Source organism: Pomacea canaliculata, linkage group LG6, assembly GCF_003073045.1.
Source record: "Pomacea canaliculata isolate SZHN2017 linkage group LG6, ASM307304v1, whole genome shotgun sequence".
Taxonomy (NCBI): Eukaryota; Metazoa; Mollusca; class Gastropoda; order Architaenioglossa; family Ampullariidae; genus Pomacea; species Pomacea canaliculata.
The window spans coordinates 13293422-13315364 of NC_037595.1; the positions used below are offsets into that span (position 1 = coordinate 13293422).

At 37.0% G+C, this 21943-nt stretch overlaps 3 protein-coding genes across 3 annotated transcripts; all 3 read left to right on the plus strand.

Annotated features, from left to right (window-relative positions):
- The first annotated feature begins 2547 nt into the window (after positions 1-2547).
- Positions 2548-5256, plus strand: LOC112566111 (tyrosine-protein phosphatase non-receptor type ptp-2-like). Its single transcript, XM_025242078.1, has 5 exons — positions 2548-3054; positions 3391-3481; positions 4629-4731; positions 4891-4955; positions 5176-5256. Exons 1-5 carry the CDS (start codon positions 2957-2959, stop codon positions 5254-5256), a joined length of 438 nt encoding a protein of 145 aa, XP_025097863.1. The 5' UTR covers positions 2548-2956.
- LOC112566533 (receptor-type tyrosine-protein phosphatase O-like) lies at positions 5182-10434 on the plus strand. Its single transcript, XM_025242759.1, has 6 exons — positions 5182-5363; positions 5639-5764; positions 6754-6902; positions 7367-7511; positions 7751-7892; positions 8728-10434. The coding sequence occupies exons 1-6, from the start codon at positions 5301-5303 to the stop codon at positions 8760-8762; spliced, it is 660 nt and encodes a 219-aa protein (XP_025098544.1). The 5' UTR covers positions 5182-5300; the 3' UTR covers positions 8763-10434.
- Positions 10435-11627: 1193 nt separating this feature from the next.
- On the plus strand, positions 11628-18141 carry LOC112567254 (DNA-directed RNA polymerases I, II, and III subunit RPABC2-like). The gene is made up of 5 exons (XM_025243877.1): positions 11628-11772; positions 13741-13801; positions 14533-14663; positions 16370-16441; positions 17748-18141. Exons 1-5 carry the CDS (start codon positions 11744-11746, stop codon positions 17836-17838), a joined length of 384 nt encoding a protein of 127 aa, XP_025099662.1. The 5' UTR covers positions 11628-11743; the 3' UTR covers positions 17839-18141.
- Positions 18142-21943: the final 3802 nt, after the last annotated feature.

Sequence of the window (21943 nt, forward strand, 5' to 3'; positions counted from 1 at the left end):
CTATTTGCTGTTGGTGCCTGTTATTTGATTAATGTCGTCTGTCAAGCGAAATCCAGATCGGCCTTTGACCTATACAAAAAAGTGCTTTATTTGAAGGCAGTTGTTTTGGTGAGATAAATAATTTGATAATGTTTTTGTGTGTAACAGAGGTGGCGGCGGGAGATTATTGCACATCAGGACAGACCTGTGTGGACCACGCATCTTGCAATTCATACAGGTGTGAGTGCGACAACACTCACTATCAAAGTCATGGCGCCTGCTTAAACAGTGAGTACACAGTCTGTGGAATGCATCATCGATAATGAAAGGGACTTTCTGGCCCGTTATTGGCCTTACAATGCATAAAATCAGAGATCCTTAATACAAAAAGGTTCTAGAAGTCAGATATCGGTCATGGCACTGGATTCACTTCTGTCGAGATATTGGTACAATGTCTCCTCATGTTGGCTCAATTTAGTGAGCAATTTAGCTTCTACATCCTGTCTCATATTCTCCATGCTTACAGTTTGCTGTTGGTGCTACTATTGGATTAATGTCGTCTGCAAAGCGTAGATGCAATATTGGCCTTTTACTGATGGAAATAGTGCTTTTTAAGCCAGTTGTTTTGGTGAGATAAATAATTTGATGCTATTTTTTGTCTGTAACAGAGGGGGTGGAATACACTTCTTGCGGACCAGGACAAACCTGCTCCAACAGTGAGTACAGTCTATGAAATGCATTATAGATAATGAAAGGGACTTGCTGGCCCAATATTTGCCTCAAATATCATGGCTCCCAAATAATAAGAAATTTCTAGAAGTCAAATACCCGGAGTACGTTGTGTCCAGCAGTCCACTCTGTTACGATTTAACTGTGGTAGCGGTCTGTGTAAGGTGTCGCCCGGCGTGTGTCAGCTTGGCCTCCGAGTACGAAAAACTTATTTCTTTTCAACTTAAGCTAGCATGTGGAAGTCCGTCTCGAAGAAATGCAAAAAAAGCTGTTGGCTGCACATTTACTGTGGAGTTTACGCCAAGACGAGACTAGGCAGGCGATATGGGAGCAGTAAGACAAGTTATGAAATTATAATCCCGACCTAGACGCAAACTATTGCTGTATATATGTTTTGTTCTATCTTTCCTTTAAACTACATTGTTTTGTTTTACACATATAATATATATTATTGATTGTGGGGATGCGCCTGCCTGCATGCCGTAATGAAGTGTTAAATGAATGCTGATGAGTGATTTTTATCCATTTGAGCGACAGCGGACCGTTACAAGCGCTACATCGCCGAGCATCCTTGTTGACGATGTCCATGTCCACCCCGCTCTGTCTATAGCGCCAAAACTTTAACAACAAACCCTGGACTACCGGCCGCCCCTCTACACTTCTATGAACCAAACCAAATAATAGAAAATTGCATTCGATGATATTAATTTGAAATACTAACACCCGGTTATAATACTAACAGTTAATTTTACAATACTTTGCAGCATACTGTCAATTTTTTTGTTTTTTGTTTTGTTTTTTGTTTTTTTGTTTTTGCATTGTCTTGTTTCTAGAACTTCTGTTTTTTTACGCTTTCAATTCTTTCTTTCGGTCCTTCTGAGCTTGTGAATTTACTTTGAAGATCCAACTTCTGCTACTATGAGTTATATTGCAAATACGTTTAAAATTGCTGGAGAAAATCCATAGATTTTACGGACACCCAAAGAAAAAAGTAAGCATTTTTGTAACCTGTCGTTTATTGGTTGTCTGAAAACTACTAATCACAGAACTAATCTAAACAATTTTCTTTTCCCCTCAGATGGCACGAATGACTACTCCATATTAGGAGGTGTCTTTGGTGGGTTAGCTGTTCTCCTCATTGTTGTTGTTATTATTATTATCATCGTCTTGCGACGACGCAAACGGTACGTACGAACAATACATAAAGTCAAGAGCACATGACACATAACCTCGAGAACATAGGATACATAGTGTCAAGGGAGGTTAAACATGAAGGACATGTAAAAAATATTGTCAACGTCTAGGACTTACAATAGATAACTTTACATATATTGGATACATTTTTGAAGAACATAGGATGAAGAACATTAAGGACACGGGATAGATATGTATGGATGGTGGGCAGATACTGCTAAATACATACATTAAGGAAATTGGATAGATAGCGCCAAGGACATGGGATGTATAACATGAGTGACATGCGATACACATCATAAAAGGAGACATGAAGAGTACTGGGGAAGACAGGGTCAGGCGAACAGGGAAAAGAAGGAGTTATCTCTAATTTCTCACAAAATGTTTTAATTTTTGAGGGAAAAAAATAGGAGAAAACAAATAGTAAACCTTGCTGATTGTATCTGGCTGAAAGTGGAGAATATATAATAGTCAAGAAGTTGCAAGACGTCAGAGAAAAATATTTAGGTGTAAGATTCTCTATTCTTTCACCATCTCAGGGGTATTGAAACATTCAACATTTAGTCTTCCACATTGCATACTATGTAAAGACTACACTGCAGAATTCTTATATATATATATTCCTATCTTTATGTGCAATCTCTCTCACACACACACACACACATATTCACTGATCAGTTTGTAGCTACTAATAAAATTAAAGCTAATTTCTGCATCACTTTCTCTTTCCATCTTCTAGAATCTAGACCTTCAAATCATGTAACATGTCGCTATATATGTAATTAAGGACAGGATACAATTTTCACGGAAAATTTCTGCCTCTCTTTCTCATTCTTATTTAAGTTACCGGTGCATACAAATATGTTCACAATATCTGCTTGTACACACACACATTCTCCACAGCACACATATACATTCCGTTAAGTCTTGTAGTTCACACTTCTAAACACTAATTTAACCGAGCTAATCTAGTGAGGGTCTGTTTATTTCTTGATGTTCATAAAGAATAAAACCTATAGGGGTATTTGGCTTCTCGTTCACTCGTCTGCCTCTGATGCAGTCTGTGTATCGCTTTCTAAACAAATGCATTTCCTTATTTATTAGACCTACAGAGAGGGCCCAGCGGGGTATGCCAAGTGCAAAAAGACTAAGGTAAGAACTTGTTTTTCTCGGCTCTAATTTGAATATTTCCTGTCGCACTAAACAAAATATAGTGATTTTGCTATTATTAACATTCCTACTGAAAAAAATTCATTGACAGGAAATTCACACGAATTTTCATATTATCCTCCTTGATGGAAATTTTTTTTCTTTGTCGAACTAAATATTAACGATGGAGTATTAAGTGAAGAGTACTTCGCAATCGAAGTAGTAACCGTAACATTGTCAAAAATGAAATGCATTCGTCTTGAGTCTGAATGATGCTTGAAAAAGTTGCTATAAAAATGAACGTGCTATTTATTTATTTATAAATGTCTTGGGTGTCAGTAAAAGGCACTCCACTAAGCTGAGGAACTTCATAACGCGATTGGCTCTACTACACCGTGATTCCAACCATCTCTTCCAGGAGGAATTTGATGTAAGTCTTTTAATTAAAAAAAATATATTTTTGCATTAACTTATAAAATCCTTAAATGGCTTAGCACAGGGGTTGGGAATGTCCGGCACGCCAAGGTATCCGCAGGAGGTACTCAAACTTGTCTGCATTGCATGAAAAGCTTGGTGTTACAGCTCGACATCAAATCTTTCTGAAGCAGCTGCAGGAAGGTAATCAGAGTTTGATGTCGACACTACCGATGTAAAATAAAATGGCCAAGGAAAAGATGAAAAGAGGCTCAGACACAGAAATCCATCCAGGAACGTAGAAAATATAGTAATAGATGTGCTGATGAACAGTAGACACAAAACTTCATGAAAATCAACGGGCTAATACAAAGACTGATAGAGAGCAGTCATCCTCAAGCCAGCCAGCCAAAGGGACATATCACTCTCCATTTCACACAGACAAGAACGAGACAGACACGTGTGCTTGTCTTGTGGTGACTTAGAGAATGCTCAGCATCACACAGGCTTAAGACTACTAATATACCGCTCAAAACAATAAAAAGGCGAGTTGTTTAGTCAATCACTGTTTCATGCCAATAAACACAGACAATAAACACACATTGAATCAAAGCATTTCTTTATTCATTCAAAGAAACATTATCAGCCAATTTCATTGAAAGAAATCATTTTAACGACAATAATTTGAGCTTGAACTGACATGTTTTCAAAATTCAGGAAAGTGGTATCAAAGAAAAAGCAAGTGCGTGGCCTTTGCCAACTTTCAAACATAGCGAAATACCGCATTGGTTGACATTTTCACCAGTTGAAGAGAAGTAATTCATGGTGGAACAATTCCTAAAGGTTACAGTAGTTGCCTCCCTTATGTAGACATTCATTGACACAGAGCAATGTGTTTTATGATGCTACCCTACTGAGTGCTATTAACCAGCGTTACTACTTGTCGAGTAAAGTTTATTTAGTTTATTATTATTAATATTATGTAATGGTCATAATGGATAAATGCTTAGTCTTGGAAATATTTTTGGTGTAGTGAATGTCAGCTGCAAGGAAAGAAGGGGACTGAGTTCTCATTCTTAAATAACCTACTATATGAATGGAAATTTTTTTTTTCGCTCTGTTAGTCCAAACCTATGTTAAATGCGTGTGTTTGTTGATAACAGGAACTGCGTAGCAGCCATGGGAAACAAGCCTTACAATTCAAGATGCTTGTGGGAAATAAGCCAGTCAACCGTGTAAAGAATAGGAGTCAGCATGCTATTCCATGTAAGTAAGGCTGAAAAAAATTTCCCCAAAAAGTAAGCATCTTATATGTCATAAAACTAGTGTTTCGAGTGTACATTTATCTGCGCATAGGAATACGCAAACAACATCATGATTTGCATGTGAACTTTAAACTGTGAGGAGTTTGTAATCTCTTTCTAGTTGACCATGCACGAGTAGCATTAATCAACAGCGCACAGGACTACATCAACGCCAGCTACATCGCAGTGCGTGTTAAGTTTTTTTTCACTACCAGGTATCAAAGTTTAATGCTACTTTCGCAGAATCAAGCAGAATAATAGCGACGTTAATTTAAACTAATGAGATTCATTTAGCATTTACACAAGTTTGCGATATTTTCGATCATTTAGTAAGAAGACTTCAGATTTAAGAAATTTTGGTTTTCTTCTTAAGGGAATTCATTTATAACTATCTTTTTTTTTTCAGCTGCGCATCACCAGCACCACGAATTATTTACTTTTTGTGTCCACTATTGACAGGGAGCTGATTCTCCTTGTGAATACATAGCTACACAGGCACCACTGTACTCTACTCTCTCTGACTTCTGGCGAATGGTCTACGAGCACAGGACAAGGGTCATCGTCATGCTATGTGACAGTGTAGAAAATGGAAAGGTCAGCGGAGTCTACAAGGATATTTCATATATATATATATCATTTGTGCACTTCTCTTCAGCCAGAAGAATCTTTATGTTTATTGGAAACAACACACATTTTTCTACTTTTATTGCCAGATTGGAGAAACATCCAATCCTTTGTTTACAAAAATAAAAAAAGGATACGACTAAGAAATTATAAATTAAGAAACTCCTAATGCATAAAAACAAGAGAGAAGAATGATTTCGTGTCTAGTGACTACGTTTCCTTCATATGTATTCTTTCAATGGCAGAAAATGGTTGACCCGTACTGGCCTGACGAAATCAACGTACCAGTGCGACATGGGGAGCTGACTGTCACAATGACCGGTGTCTCTGTCCTTGAAACATATGCAGTGCGCAAGATAATCGTGACAATGGTAAACTTTATGACATATTTTTATAATAGGTCTAAGCAACATATAAATATTGCCAGGGGTCTTCAAAGTAATTTATCGTATTAAACTTATATATATATATCGCGGTATGTAATTTCTGGCTACGTAGGTCCTGACTGTCGGAATGGATGAAACACAAACAGCACACGCCTACTTTGCTTATGTTGCGATTTTTCTTGCTCGGAGAGGAGAAGTCTAATTCTAAACTGTGACCAAAGTGGCCTAACCGCAAGTAAAAGCATAACAAGCCCTGCCTTGTAACTAGCATGTGTTCTATTTGTTATTGTCAGTAACTGAGAACACGTACCCAGTTATAATTACCCATGCGATTTAAAAAACTTGCTATTTGTAATTTGCCATGTGTATTTAACAATCAAATTTGTGATCTTGCGGACGGCTGATGGTACAGCGAGAATCTGGAGTGTAGAGCGGATAAGCCAAAGTCAAAACCGGAAGAAGTTATTTTGCATCACCTTTATTTTTCGTGTTTTCTATCTTCATTTGACGGTTATTCGAACTTTTGGACTGTGAACCACGCGATACAAGGAGACTTTTTTTCTGTAAAGTTCTTTCAGTCCTGCTGTTGCTGGAGAAAGACATTAATAAATGTGATTCTCCTTCATTTCTTCTTCGTAAAAGTAGTAGTAGTATTGTGAGTATTATTATTATAAATACTACGGTCACATGCATTCATAATTCTTTGAAAAGGTGGGTTTCGTCAGAAATGTAGGTAATTTGAAGTCTGTCATCCACATTTGAACTATAAAAAGGAAAAACAAAATTCTATGTATTGACGTGAACTTAGAAGTTGCGTGAAATCAAGCCATTTACTACTAAATAAATAAAATCAATCAACCAGTGTCTCGCGTCCCTCAATATTAGATACTTCTTAAGCCAAACATATTTGATTTGCTTTCTGGAATAATTTTTGGTTCTTGTACAACTGTTGTTGACTGTTTGACTCGATGCAGAGAGGACGACAAGACCTCAGAGTTACTCAGTTGTGCATCCGTGGGTCGAGCGAGTATTGGAGCCTTCGTGTTGAGCAGCTCATTGACTTCATTCGTGTTGCTGGTCGGCAGGCAAAACATTCCAGAGGACCGGTCACAGTCCACTGCAAGTAATACGGAATTCCATCATATCGCAACACTCGTACTATCCAAGTTATTTTTTTGGTAAAAATTGAAGGTCTTTCAATTGTGAACTGTGAACAGCTAGTTGGTGAAAAGGCTGTGTTTTCAATTCTCTTGTGAAATAAAAACGTTTTCATCCAACACAATGAATAAAAATAATCACAAACAGAAATTACCGAAAAAAAACTTTCAAAAGATCAGAAAGATTCAAATGAATTCCTCCTTACATTGCTGTCAACATGTGACTAATCATCACTTCTATTTCCTCTGTACAATAATACATTTTGCATCCACATGGCAAAAAAACAACAAAAAACAAACAAACAAACAAACAAAAAAAAAAAAAAACTTCTAGTTTTTTACAACAAAAGAAACATTTTCTTTGCGAACTGCATTACTTCTTGAAAAATGTCTTGTTTGTTTGTTTATTATTCTGTCTTTTGTTTTGCAGTCTCGGCGTTGGCAGGACTGGCATGTTCATTGCCCTCGATCTTTTGACTCGTTTTGTGGAGAAACACAACCTGAACAGTGAGGTGAACGTGTATGATGTTGTCAAGAGAATGATGGGATGTCGTCCGAACATAATTCAGTCTCTGGTACTAAATAGGTTTTTTTTTTATATTTCATAATAGTTAAAAAAGACGTAGGTAAATACTTTTCTTTGTGAGAATCATTAATCATTTTGTCTCAAATATTTATCTAAACAAGCTGCTATTATGGATGTGCAATACTGTTGCGGCTAAAACACAACCCCTAATGTTGATCTCACAAATATCATTCTCCTCAAGCGATAATCAAAGTCAAAAGCAGTAACCTGATGATTTTTTGTGTGAAGGACCAGTATATGTTCATACATTATGTACTCGGGTTGATCATCGAGGAGAAGATGCAGAACTGTTCTAGAAGAATCCCATCGGGTGTTTTCTATCAGAACGAAGGGCACACAGTCAATGTGTATAATGAACTCTACGAATCCAGTGAGTCGATCACTGTTATGTTTACACGCTGAGACGCTTTTGTTTGTACGTGTTTGTACAGGGGTGGGCAATTAATTTTCCCAAGGGGCCGCATGAGAAATTGGGATGGTCTTAGAGGGCCGGACTAACATAGTAAACTCAGTTTTACCCAATACTGTATATATAGTATATATACTGGCGGGCGGGCCAGAGGGCGGGCCGGTCAGAGACAGGAGGCGGGCCGGATGCGGCCCGCGGGCCGGCCTTTGCCCAGGTCTGTGTTTGTATGTAAGGTCAGATGATTCAAAGATGCAGCATTATGTTCATTTGTTTTCTTAGAATGCTTCAGATCTAGTAAAACGGTGTAACAACATATGTTGAAATGGGTATAGAGATATTGCTAGAGCAGACCTGGGCAAAGGGCGGCCCGCGGGCCGGATCCGGCCCGCCTCCTGTCTCTGACCGGCCCGCCCGCTGGCCCGCCAGCCAGTATATATTATATTCTATATATACAGTATTGGGTAAAACTGAGTTAACTATATTAGTCCGGCCCTCTAAAACCATCCCAATTTCTCATGCGGCCCCTTGGGAAAATTAATTGCCCACCCCTGTGCTAGAGTAAAAAAGTTTGCACTAGAATTAATACTGTTTAGACCGAATGTCCGATAGTATCATTCAAAAACAGCATGCTTATTAGATGCTATACAAAGCAAAGTTTCCAATATTTCACCATATCTTGTTATCCTTAAATTATTCATTAATCAATGAGGCTGCCAGATTACTGTACTTAGTTCCTCGTTAAAGCGCTTCACGTCTTTTATGTTTAATTATTTTTAAATTGCTTTCCCTTTCCTAGTTGGACACGAGAACATCGATCTACAGCGCTACTGACGAGAATCAGATGAATTGACATCATTGCTCAACTGACGCTATTCTCTAACGACGACTGCAAGATGAGAGTAGCTCTGAGGACAATCAAAATAAAATACACACTATAAATTGTTTTCCACATGTAGGCTGACCTTGACAGTTGTAAATCACGTTCTTGAACGTTTATTTATTTTGAATTTTTTCTGTCAGTCAACAGTCAATGCTATTCTTATTTTTCCTCCAAAATGAAATTCTTATATATGTGTGTGTGAAAGGATTCTTTGGACTAAAAGGCTTAAGCAAAGCTTATCCCTGCAAAAGCAGAGGCCGCATACTGCCATGCATAGTCCTGTATTAACTCCAGCGAAAACTTAGCTCCGTCGCTTGAAAAGCAGGTTTCATATGAAAAGTACTATGGTAACTCACAAAAACATTCTAGCAGCCCTCCTCCCTGAAACAGCTCATTTCTTCTTCGGCTGTTATCTAACAAAATGATCCGACAAGACACATCAGTGTCAATAAATGTCAAATCTCTATACACACTGTTTCTTTGTCTGAAGTGGCAACGAATGTTCAGGAAGTTTGTAAATAAATGATGCCACTTGGACCAGGGGGGGGGGTGGTATTATTTCGTGCTCCAGCAACATGTCTGTCCTAAGGCAACGGTCATCATTGGTACCTTAATTATGTCTACAGTTTCTACAGACAAATCCCCCCCAAAGAAACAGAAAAGGGCCACCTGTTTCTCCAAGAGTTAAATACCTGCTATTTATTCAAGGACGAATGAAAAATGTGTATTGAATAAGGAAATATAACGTTTTACAGTACTTTTAAAATGTAATAAGGATTAATACAGTGCTTTACAACTAAAATATTAATAAGTATGCATAAAATTTGAGCAGAGTATATACAGGTAGCAATTAATCAACCATGTTAACAGGGAAAACCCTATTTGATTGAAATCAATTAAATTCCATTGTCTTTGCTTTACATCATGAACGTTTTCCTAAAAAATCTAAATTTTATAATAAAAATTAGTGATAAATTTAATTAAATGATATCTACATATATCAGAATCTTCTGTTGTCTGGGTCAGAGTGATGACAGTCGCGTTCACAAGGAGGTTGCTGATTTCCATGTATCCGTTTTTATGTACAGATTGTTGTCTGCTCGATCATTATTTAGTACACACATCATTTCCCACATGCCTCTACACCCACATGGCATGTCTTCTCCCTTTATTTGTATGCTGCATTAAAATGAATGCCTTCCATAGGATAAAAAAACAAATTGTCGACCAACTTAAAGGTGGGGGAGGGGGAACAAAAGAAAACGAAGAATAAAGCAAATGTTTGCATGGTTTACTTAGATTATATATTTTTCACAAAAACTGAAATTTATCAGATATTGAATATATTTTCAAATATTATGCTCTTTGTTCACGCTTACTTCTACCCTACTCCCACTGACAGTGGCACTATTGTGTAATTGATACACTTCAGTCTAATGAAACAAAGTGCCTTTTTTTTCATAAGTGCTTGAAAAAGAAGCAAGAAAACTGATAACAGACACGAAAGCAATGTCTGGCTACATAACATTCATCTCATGCAGGCAGTCTATACACACCAATTCTGCATGTTATGTTGCGTGCGTCCATGTATTTCTCTTTGCGTTTGTTTTGTAAAGCGCTATGAGCTTGCCCACATGGCAAGATATAGCGCTGTATCAGTTCACTTTATTATTTATTAATACAATAAAAAATAATTCCTTGGTTTAATGGAACGTCATTCTGTTTTCCGATCTTATTGAAGCAGCTATAAAGGGTGATCTGGTGTTGTAGCCATAAGCGCCTGTCACAAATACAGTGAATGTTGGCTGTCCTGGGTTCAGCTCTTGTCTTGGGCACACTGTTCTTTCTCTGTATGTGACATCTGTTTACATGGCTGGCTGCCTTGCCGTAATATAGCCTTAGTTGGTGGCTCGGAGTAGAACACAAATCATTCCCCCCACCCACCCACACAAGCAGTTAAAAACAGCTTCTTCTTTTTTGTTCCTATTAACCCCCAGTGCCCATGCTATTCTTAGAATCTTTCGTTTGTTAGTATGTGCAACTAAGTCTATAGCACAAGCTCACCATTTCTACAAATGTTAAGAAATTTGTGGGAATTAGTTGTGTAAACACATATGCTCCATGCTCTTTCTTCCTGCAGTTGAAGCATGGGTGATCAAAGGTGTCTTTGGCATGACAAAAGGTTGTCATATATATAGAATTATGAAAATGCATGCTGTTTAAAGTTTTTTTTGTTTTTGTTTGCTTCAAGCTAGTAACATGACTTCTGGTCCCTTGTGCATGCTAGAACACCAATATATATATATATTAGTTTATGGAATTAGAATAAAGTCTTTTGCCTATCTTTCTCACTGAGAGGATAAATTATAGCTCAAATATTTAATTTGGGATTTGTAATGAGTTGTGAAGCTAACTGTTTATTCTAATTGATTGCAGTAAGTTTTCCAAGAAGTTTGCATAGGAACAGTTTTTTGGTGTGTGTGAAAGAGAGAGTTATACTGAAACAATAATTTTATGATTACAATATTTTTCATCTACCTTTTGAGATTAGCAGTAATAGAGTTTATACCATAGCATGATTACATTTAGATTAGATGGAAATTTTTAATGTCTTCTTTTCATTGAATTGAAATGAATAATACAAGTACGTACACACTTCTGAAAAAAGATGCACATTTATGTTTACCTAACTGTACAGCACGAGCTCACCATTTCTACAAATGCTAAGAATTTTTCGGTAATTGGTCGTGTACACACACATACGCTCCATGCTCTCTCTTTCTATAGTTGGGGTTAAGGGAATTGAAGGAAATCTTCTGTGTAGAGAGTACAGAAGTGTGGGACGGAAGTTCTCAAGGGGGATAACTATTAAGCTCGTTTCCACACACTGTGCTCGTTTCTAGAGATTTAAACTCTCGAAGCACGCAGAAACATGGCTGATGATGAAGACATGGGAGATGAGTAAGTATATCTTTTTCTACCGGTATGAACATGTTGCATCACGTAAAGGGAGAGAAGACGTTAACGTATTTATCAAAATAATGCAGCAGAACACAAGATAGAGGCTTTTCGATACAGCGTAAATATGATTTGAAATGTAGTAAAAAGTTTAGTTTGTAGAATGATACGATTTTACAAAAGCAATAGTATATTGTAGTCTACGGTTTTTATGGCCTTTTAAATGATCCCCTCATTTTATATTTTTATTGTAATGCGTATACCCACAAACTTTCATTCATTAATCAAATTCATAGAAATGTTTTCCAAATGTTAGAGACCCATCTAGGGCCGGCGCAAGATGTGCAGCACCCTGTGCGAAAGACAAATACTGAGCCCCCTTCTTCCCCGAAAAGTAAACCATTTATCAGCAAAAATATTGGAATGGTTATACGTTTAGGCTTAACTTTATTTTCCTCACTCAAAATTTAAACGGTAAACATATATATATATTACCTCTCATGATTGTCGTGGTCTTTCTCAGGACTTATCAGATTTGCATATATACAGTCAAAACATTTAGCAGTTATTCAACAAGTTAATAGCCATATCAATAAACCCGTAAAGAACAATTGTTTGTGACAAATGAACATGATAACCTAGCTGAATGTGCATCACATGTAACATTCCTTCATTCCACACAGTAGCAGTGGCAAGCTTTTCCACTCAGGTTTTTTCCATTCCCTTTGCGCCTTCAGACCATGCCAAGTGTGATTGTGGCATGACTGTAAAGAATCTGTTCACATAATGGAATGTTTTGTAGAACTTTATAACACCACTAACTAAACAACTTGCATCCATTCAAGCAAGAAAGGTAATATAAGAAATAAGGAAACATAATAAAGGTAATGAGACAAATCATGTCAATAAAATATTTACAGCTATATGACAATTTGTAAAAATCATAAAACTTATCTTTACAAACTCCCTGGTATTGTGGTTGTAGGACCAAAGACTGGTATCCACTGCTGAATCTTGAATTATTTTTTTTCGCACTTTCCTCCTTCAGACACAGTCTAATGGACAAATATATTTTTCCACAAGTCTAGTCCACAGATGTATTTATTTTTTAACAAAACAACTCGCTTCAGTTCATAGATATTTGTAATATCAAAGTCCAGTTCACAGCTATATTCTTATGATACATTTTAGTACCAAAATCTTCTGAAAGACTTGTAATAATACAACTTTGCAAGGATAATAGCTCAAAGCAGACAAAAAGTAAAATCAAACAGCAAGCTTTAACATTCCATTGAGATGTTGGCAGCCGCACAAAAAAGGGAGATTTTTACAATGTCCTAGGTTTTAAAACTACCTTTTTCTTGATCTTCCTTGTATAGACCTGCTCATCTGATCTGGTCAGGAGAAGGTCACAGTTAAGTCATCGTTCTGAAAAAATGTGTCTTAAGTTTAGATTTAATGGTGGTAAGAGAATCAGAGTGAGGAAGGCTGACACATAATCTGTTCCAAGTTGATGGGGCTTGGTAGGAGAAAGACTTCTGTCGATAAGCCTGGCCACAGCTGTTAGAAAGAAGAGATAAAGAATCCTCAGGATAAACTATTTTGCAGGTCAAACATTCATTTGTAGACAGTTTTTGTTGCTCTAGTCATCAAGCAGTTTTGCTGCATTGCACAAGGTTCATCCTTCTGTTGACCTGCAGAAACAAGAAACTGGACTGTGATGGAAATGGTGCCTTCGAAGAAGGACTATCAATGGGTTCGCTAAATTCATAATTGAAATAAAATGTCAGGATCACAAGACAGTCCAGCAGAATCACAAGGGTCCCGAAGAGTCTGATTAGTATTTTGTCACCATTCTTTTCACCCCAAGACCATGCTGGTCCACCGCCTTAGTCAAATGCACCATTATAATACTGTTGCAGCTATTTCGTCAAATGTTACTATTTATTCCCTTTTTTGTGGTTGCTACAGTTTTGATGAGGGACCCGATGATCTGGAGGAGGATGTGCTTGACGAGCCTCTTGAAAATGAGGTTTGATATTGTGTTTCATATTTCATATTTTTAATACAGTTTTAATGTAATACTCTGTGATGTTAAATATTTAACACATTCTTAATTGTTGAGCTGGTGACTAGTAGTGAACTGGTTTACCATTTGGGAAAGTACAGACATTTACACTGGAATGGCAGTATGATAAGTGGTTTAAATAGTAAAAGTATCCCTGAACAGACTAATTTTCTTGTATAGATCTCCTTTTGATCAGTGCATTAAAGAAGCAAGACTATAGTACCATGCTGTTTTCAGAAAAATCTAAAGCATTACAAATATTTGTGTATTTTTGTGTAAAGTAATTATGCATTATTTAAAATCTTTACACTAAAATTAATAAACCGCATGGAGCAAAATTGAAGTCTTCTATAAACACCCTGACACCAGAATAGTTCTCATTCATACTACTCTCGTAAACACATTTGACAATGATGGTTGTCAATAATACAGAATTCTGAGAATGCATGCTGTTAAAGTTTTTTTTTTTTTTTTTTTTCGCTTTAACTGATCCCTTGTGCATGCTATTAGATCACTATGCTTTACTCCAAGATAAAAAAGAAATATGAGGAATAAAAGAAATTAGAAGACTTAAAAAAAAAATCTACTAATAAATGGTTTAATGCATGTTGTTCATTTTATAATGATACTTCTGAGTAGCTAATTCCTGTACAGCGACTTATCGTGAAAGATGTTGTATCATGTCTTTTTTTCAGGGAGAAGAAAAGATTGACTTGTTATCAGAGGGGACACCAGGCTTGGTTGATCCATCAAAACGGATAACAACCAAATTTATGACCAAATATGAAAGAGCAAGAGTACTTGGGACGCGAGCACTGCAAATAGCGTAAGCTTTTGAAGACCCAGTGCAAATGCTTAATACACTCAAAAGACTCCTTCTGTAGCACTAACACCTCAAGCTAAAAAGTAGCCGCAGAAAAATAGTTTTTGAGAAATTTGATCAAAATGTCATGGATTACCTGGAAATGTGGGGCAAAGGCCAAGGAATTCAATGCTTTCTTATAACTTTTCGTGAAAAATCTTATGACTCCAGCTCCAAAAATATTTGACATGTATGTTGTTATGTGACCCTGCATGCAGAATCTTTTATTCTAGGTATTGAAAAAAATTTTTCTTTTACTAATGAACAACAGTTCTTTCATTATAGTTATTCTTGGTTTTGTTGACTACCTACTTGATAGAGTAATATAAGCATCACATTTTTAAATTAAATTGCTCTGATTGTTTGATTTACTTTTATTAAAGCTTTACTGTATACATCTTTTGAGATTAGCAGTAATAGAGTTTATACCCTAGCATGATTACATTTAGACTAGATGGAAAATTTTTAATGTTATTTTATTCTTTTCATTGAATTTAACTGAATAATACAAGGACACACTTCTGGAAGAAGGTGCACATTCATGTTTACCTAATGCACACATCTACCAAAAATCAAAAGTAAGAGGTACAGGAGAGCAAAACCAGGGAAAGTGATGTGACTGCATAACATTTAAAAGTACAGTCGGACCTCGATAAGTCAACCTTCCCTAAGTCCAAAACCTCCCTATATCGAATTAGTTGTTAGTTCCCGGCCAAATACCTGCGCCTATTACGCCATTTTCCCTAACTCGATAACTCAAATTTTTTTTCGGGTCCCTTTGAGTTCGACTTATCAAGGTCCGACTGTAAACATAAACCAAGAAGGGTGTATGCTGAACAGTAGAGTGGGAAGTTTGATAGTGTAGTAACTGCAATTCACACTCAAAATGGTAAAGCAAAAAGTTTCATTCATTTGAAAATTTGTTCTATCTGAAGATATTTCAGATAAATGGTTCATTTGTGCATTTGCATACACGCACTTGAATTATAAAATGTTTATAAATGACATTCTTTGTAAATAAATATGCAGGGCTATCTGAAAATGTAGACTGAGACACTGCCACCTAAGTTGATCATTGTTTTCCACAAGCTATAGTTCTTCCTATATTTATGTTCTGCTAAGATCATCTGCAAAGTATGATTATCTACACATAGACGTACAGCACAAAACCATTTTTGTCATGAAACATTTTTTGTGGCATCTTGTTAATGCACTACTCTCTGCTTATGACATCATTTCCAAGAAAACCAGGTGTAGTTTTGAGGAAAAAATGTAAAATTTTGAAGGCATTTTAGTAAGAAATCGTAAAAATTGTTTCATGATAGTTGACAAAGTATTTATCGAGTTTAGAATTTCCTATTGACATTTCTACTACTTAAAAGAAACTCCTTTAGCTTTAGAAACTTCCTTAGCCAACCGATAAGTTGTGTCCATTCCCTGTTGTGAATACTGTGCTTTGTTGAGCTTGTTGTAGGACATATCATCCTGTTCTTTGAGAAGTTGCATTTTTAAAAGATTTTTTTCATCATTCACTTCTATTACCTTCTCATACCAGGGCTTATATTTAGCAGCATTATGAGCAGTGGAGAAACAGAACAGTTGTCTCTATGAAATTTTGTTCTTACATTTTCCAGCTTTAAAGTGTACATATGACTATTATTATTGTGCAGCATGTGTGCACCAGTGATGGTAGAACTGGAAGGAGAGACAGACCCTCTACAAATAGCTATGAAGGAACTTAAGTAAGTTATATTCTTGTTCTGACTAGTATGCCTAGATAAGGTTGTTCTACACCACTAATAACAAACATTTTGACATATTGGTAATAAGAAAAATATCAAACTTAAGAGGAGGAGCTAAAGCTAATATTTACAAAGCACACATCCATGTAGGGTAAATCTGCTAAAATAAGCTGAAATTTCTTATTATTCATGTTTGCGGCCTTTCAGCTGTTATCTGGCAATAGTCATATGTAGGTTAATTTCCTGCAAATTACCATGTGCTGTTGGATAACATAAAGCTGTCTTGTTGAATTTATAAAGCAAATACGAAGAGTTCCAAACCCATCTATTTCTGTGAATGGCACAGTACTCCAAGAAGTAAAATTCCTTGGGGTCATCTTTGACATTAAACTGTCTTTTCTCTCTCATATCAAATCTCTACGCCTTTCTTGTCAGAAAGCCTTGGACATCCTCTGAATAGTTGGCCATGTCAGCTAGGGGGCAGACCGCACGGTCTTGCTTTGTCTGTATCATGCCCTTGTCCGCTCCAAGCTGGACTATGGATCCATCATCTATGGCTCTGCTCGAGAGTTCTACCTCAAAATTCTCAATCCTGTTCACCATCAAGGGCTCTGCATCTGTTTGGGTGCCTTCTGCACCACTCCTGTACAAAGTTTGTAGGCAGAAGCTGGTGAGCCTCCACTTTCTCTCCGTCATCTGAAGCTCGTGCTATCTTATGTCTGTTGTTTGATTTGTTGGTGGTCTTTTGGGCCCCCTTTTTTACACTTTACTCACTTTTTCTTACATTATTTTTGTTTCTTGTGCTGGCTTGTATTCATAAAGATTGTGTGGTTATATCACATGGGAAACTTGCTCCTAAACTCTTAAACAAATAAGTTTACTTTATGTTGCTGTGATATAGCCTTAGTTGCAGGCAAGGTGCAAAACCAACCAACCATTGTTCTTGTTCTTAAGCACTACAAGCATTCTTTGCGTCCCACAAAGACCTGAGATTCTTTATCTGTCAAACCCGACTTGGAACAAACTACCTGTCAGCCTTGGTCATGCTGATTCTTTTACCACCTAAGCTCAAAACTTTGTTCCAAAATCGGTGACTTTACCATACCATCTGCAGACCGTTTGTGCTTGTGTCTGTATTTTGCTCTGTGGATATGTCTGTAGTATGAGTAGATGTGAATGAGGATGTTTGCATGAAAGTTTATTTAGAATTGATCTGTAGTTTTTCTTATTTGTGAAGTGCTTTGAGCAAATTATTTTGGAAAAGTGCGATATAAATGTTCGTAATTATTATTATTTTTTTTTTTAGAGCAAGAAAGATTCCCTTCATAATACGCAGATACCTACCAGATGGCAGCTATGAAGATTGGGCTCTTGATGAACTGGTCATCACTGACTAAGACTATTTTTAAAATAAAGTTGTATTTTATTATTGTATTGTTTATGTTTTGTTTAAATGCTTTGCTATTATTGGACTAGATAGAAAATCCTCCAATAAAGAACTTCTTAGATGGGTATGTGTGTGTTAGAGAGAATGAACTAAGTAGAAAACATTAAAGCCTTTATATCACACACACTTTCATTTAAAATGAAAAACCCTTTGATATGTTACATGGTAGTGCATAAATAGCACATGTTAACATGAATTTATAAGCGATTATTGTAATCTCCTAAAGTATTTAATAAATACAAATTCACTGGTCTATGAGTTTAAGCTTATTTCTTGCGTTAACGTCTGCATTCACACACGAACATGTGTGTGTGTGGTAAGACCGATAGACAATTCCCCCAAAAATGTAAAAAAGAGAAATTCAATTAAAAAATAATAATAGCAATAATAAAGGTGTGATTTATATAGCGCATGATCACGTTCACGAAAGAGCATGCTCTCAGCGCTTAAGGGTAGTAGAACTATCCAGACAGATAATAAATGACAAACACAGACGACACAAAGCGGAATTGGGGAACAAACAGTAAGGATGGCGAGTTTTATAAATCTGCAGAGGAAGACGAGCAAGCGGACTAAATCACAAATATTGACAAGTATATTGATTGGTGGAAGAAGCAATACTCAAAAGATAAATAACAACAGCTTTAGACGTCAGAATAAAGATGTCAACAGAATGCCAAGAGGCCAGCACAGAGTCGTGAAGAAGACTTAAATAACGAGTAATCACAGAAGTAACAAGCTCTTTCCTTGTGTACACTGATATAGACTGAAGTAACAGGAAGTATAGTCATTTGTAAAATAAGGCAGATTGAATGCCAAGTCATCTGCACAATCAAACAAGTATGCAAACCTGACGCTTCAAGGGAGGCTACCGTCAAGGCAACGTCGTACCGGCAGTTGTCTTCCCATCGAACAATTTCACGAGATGCAGAAGGAAGGTTTACTCCAAATCAGCACAAAGATCCCACAAGTTTTTGTTTCAACACTGAAATGAGATTTTACTTAAATCGTGACAAAGATAGTAAACATAATGCGCAATGGACGGCTTTCTTACAATCTATTTTTCTTCCTTGTCGATTGTGAGATGTGCGTGCGTGCGTGCTTGTGTGTCTGTAGCTCGTGCATGCGTTCGATCCTGTTTCTCCTTACAAATACCATATACATGTGCTCATGTGGCTTTTGTATCTCTTTTCTCTCATTGTTTCATGAACTTGTGTGTTTGTGTGTGTGTGTGATAGATTCTGTGTTTGTCTCACTTCCTCGCTACTACGTGTGTGATGTGCACAAAGACGAATGTGTGCATGTGTGAGCATGTGGTATCTTTTGCATTTTATCAAACACCTTTAGTAACAAAATTTGAACAAATTAATTAAAAAAAAATGAGAAAAATAAAGAAATAAATAATGTAAAAATAAAAGCAAGTGCTAAGCAAAATAAATTTTACTGCTTTTGATGTTCCATTTCTCCCACTCTAAAATACTTCCTGCTTGATAAGGCATTTGACAGGGGATTCAATAAACTCCCTTTACCTGCATTATCTCGGCGACATCGTCTTCACGTGATCGTCACCTCTACTTCCTGTGTCAGTGATAGTCCTGAGAGCACGACCAGTCATCAAACTACACAGGTGACAGTCTCACCTGTACGCGGGACATGACGACAACATCGTCACTGCAGGAGATAGTCTCACCCGTACTCAGGCAACATCGTCACTCGATAACAGCCCGGAGTCGGAGCGACATCGTCTAGCGACTGTCCCGACAGGTTGGAGGTGTCGGGGAAGTTAGGGGGATCGGAGGCTGGGGTTGACTGTGTGGGGAACCAATGTACCTTGTACCTCACCATGTATCGGATCTACATCATCTTTTTGATGCTGCCTATGGCAGTATCAACGGTAAGTGGATTGTCACTAGTCTCCATTAATACTCTTATGAAACGAGAAGCAGTTTGCCAGTTGACAATTTTCTTTTTGCAGGAAGTGAAACACGACAGGCAGACAGACAGTGAAAGAGAAATAAAGATATACGACGAGAGCAAAGAGAGAGAAAGCAAACTAACATTGGCTATATGGTGCTGTGTATTCAAATCGTAGAAAAGAAAATATTAGACTAGAAGGGGAAGGGAGAGAGAAAGAGGAAAAACGAAGGGATTTCAGAAAAAACGAAGAGAGTTCAGAAAAAGAATTTCAATTCTTTACTGATATGTGGTAGAGAGAGAGAGAGTGTTTTAAAAGTACAACACATGTACAGGTAGACTATTGTCTTTATATTTGATGTCAACATCGCCAGAGAACATGAGGAAGAGTCACATTAATGTGGAAAAGCTGCGCTGCGATAAGCATGAAAATGATTTAAAAAAAACCCAAAGGCTGTTGTATTGCTGTAAAACTAAACTATGTTTAGAAATAGGATGTCGGTTTTTGTAAAGTCTCTGTAGTCTCTTAATGCTAAGGTTAATACACAATGTCCGTGTAATAATGCCAGATGAGATAAACTTGATGTATTTAATAATTCATTAATGACAGTTTTCATAAAGCATTGTTCACGTATAAGAGAGGGGGAAGTGTAAGTGAAAATGAAGGTATGTTTGCTTCGTTGTACATGTGTGTGTGAGAGAGAGAGAGAGGGAGAGAAAGTGAGTGTGTGTGTATATATATATGGTGTGAGGAGAGAGAGAAAGAGTGTATGTGCGAGAGAGAGAGAGAGAGAGAGTGTGTGTTACAGTTATGAAACTAATACAAAACTAGTTGTACTGTAATGCAAATATTTTTAGTTTTAATTAAAAAAGACTGAAAAAAGTCACCCTAGTCACCATGTTAACTTGAAAAGAAACAAAAGGAGAATCTAAAAAGAACTCAAAGTTAGCAAACACACATACACGCTCTTACACACGCACGCATGCAGACATGGAAGAATAGAAAGGCAAAACGAACGAAAATAAATCTGAAATAAAAGAAAACATAAAAGTAGAAACGACAATGAAGTAAAAAGAAAACTTACGAATGTAATACAAATTGAAAGAAACCACATCAAAAACGAATAAAACAATAAAGGAAGGAAACTGTAAAATCTAGTTTTCAGCAGACTGATGTTTATATTTTTGCTTGCTACTATTTACAGATCGCTACCACAGCCACGTCTTCTACTGATGAACCAGGTATGAAAACACGAACACGTGGAGTAGACTTTTGTCCCACTGGGTCTCTATCTTCTTGAAGTATGTAACACTACAGCATCCCACGGGGTCCTCTGGGTACATTCCCCCCTACCCCCACAAAATCACTTACTGTTCTCCCTACTAAGTCTTCAAGTATTTCAACTGAGGACCAAAAACTGATTTTATGAACATCTACATTTTCTGTATCATGTAAGTCACATAAAATATACTTGGTTACTCTTACAAAAATGTGCGCTTGCGTGCATGTGTGTGTGTGTGTGTGTTTCCTCACCTGTGTGTGTGCGTGCGTGTGTTTACAGTTCCCAACACACCGAGCGACTTTTGGTGGTCCCCACCTTATGGACCTAATGTAACGTTTAACTTCACCGTGGATGGCTCATTTGCCATGTGTGACGTCACGGTGCAAGGATTTGACTTTACAGAGAACGTCACCGGCACCTGTGAAAGTGTGTACGTCACTGGTCTAAAGAACGGGAGGATTTACAACCTGACCGTGACTGTCTACAGAGGAACTAAAGCCAGTCAACCCGCACTTTTCAACTTTACCACCGATGAGACTGGTGAGCGGACTAACGATGATTAAAATGACAGCTACGACAAAAATGATGAAAATGAAAAGAGAGAAACACTTTTGACATACTCCTTTATGAATATAGAAAGAAACGGTTAGTTGTCTAAAAGTTCAGAGTTCCTTGATGATTTTTGTAACTATGACAAAAGAAATTAAGATGTAGTCCCCTGATTTGTATTCCACTGTAAGTGTTGTTATTCTTCATATTGCCGTCAACATGTCTACTAAGAGAATTTAACTCTTAAGTCTGGAAACCCAACAACATTTTAATGGGGTTTTGTGAATCCTTTGATGTATTTGTGGAAAA

Bases quoted from the DNA above. Each gene is read 5' to 3' on its own strand.
- LOC112567254 (XM_025243877.1), top strand. From the start codon at position 11,744: ATGGCTGATGATGAAGACATGGGAGATGA. The intron at 11,773-13,740 runs GTAAGTATATCT...TGGTTGCTACAG, and splicing joins GATGAAGACATGGGAGATGA to TTTTGATGAGGGACCCGATG. The intron at 13,802-14,532 runs GTTTGATATTGT...TCTTTTTTTCAG, and splicing joins ACGAGCCTCTTGAAAATGAG to GGAGAAGAAAAGATTGACTT.
- LOC112566111 (XM_025242078.1), top strand. From the start codon at position 2,957: ATGCAGTCTGTGTATCGCTTTCTAAACAAATGCATTTCCTTATTTATT. The intron at 3,482-4,628 runs GTAAGTCTTTTA...TGTTGATAACAG, and splicing joins TCTTCCAGGAGGAATTTGAT to GAACTGCGTAGCAGCCATGG. The intron at 4,732-4,890 runs GTAAGTAAGGCT...ATCTCTTTCTAG, and splicing joins GAGTCAGCATGCTATTCCAT to TTGACCATGCACGAGTAGCA.
- LOC112566533 (XM_025242759.1), top strand. From the start codon at position 5,301: ATGGTCTACGAGCACAGGACAAGGGTCATCGTCATGCTATGTGACAGT. The intron at 5,765-6,753 runs GTAAACTTTATG...GACTCGATGCAG, and splicing joins GCAAGATAATCGTGACAATG to AGAGGACGACAAGACCTCAG. The intron at 7,512-7,750 runs GTACTAAATAGG...TTTTGTGTGAAG, and splicing joins CGAACATAATTCAGTCTCTG to GACCAGTATATGTTCATACA.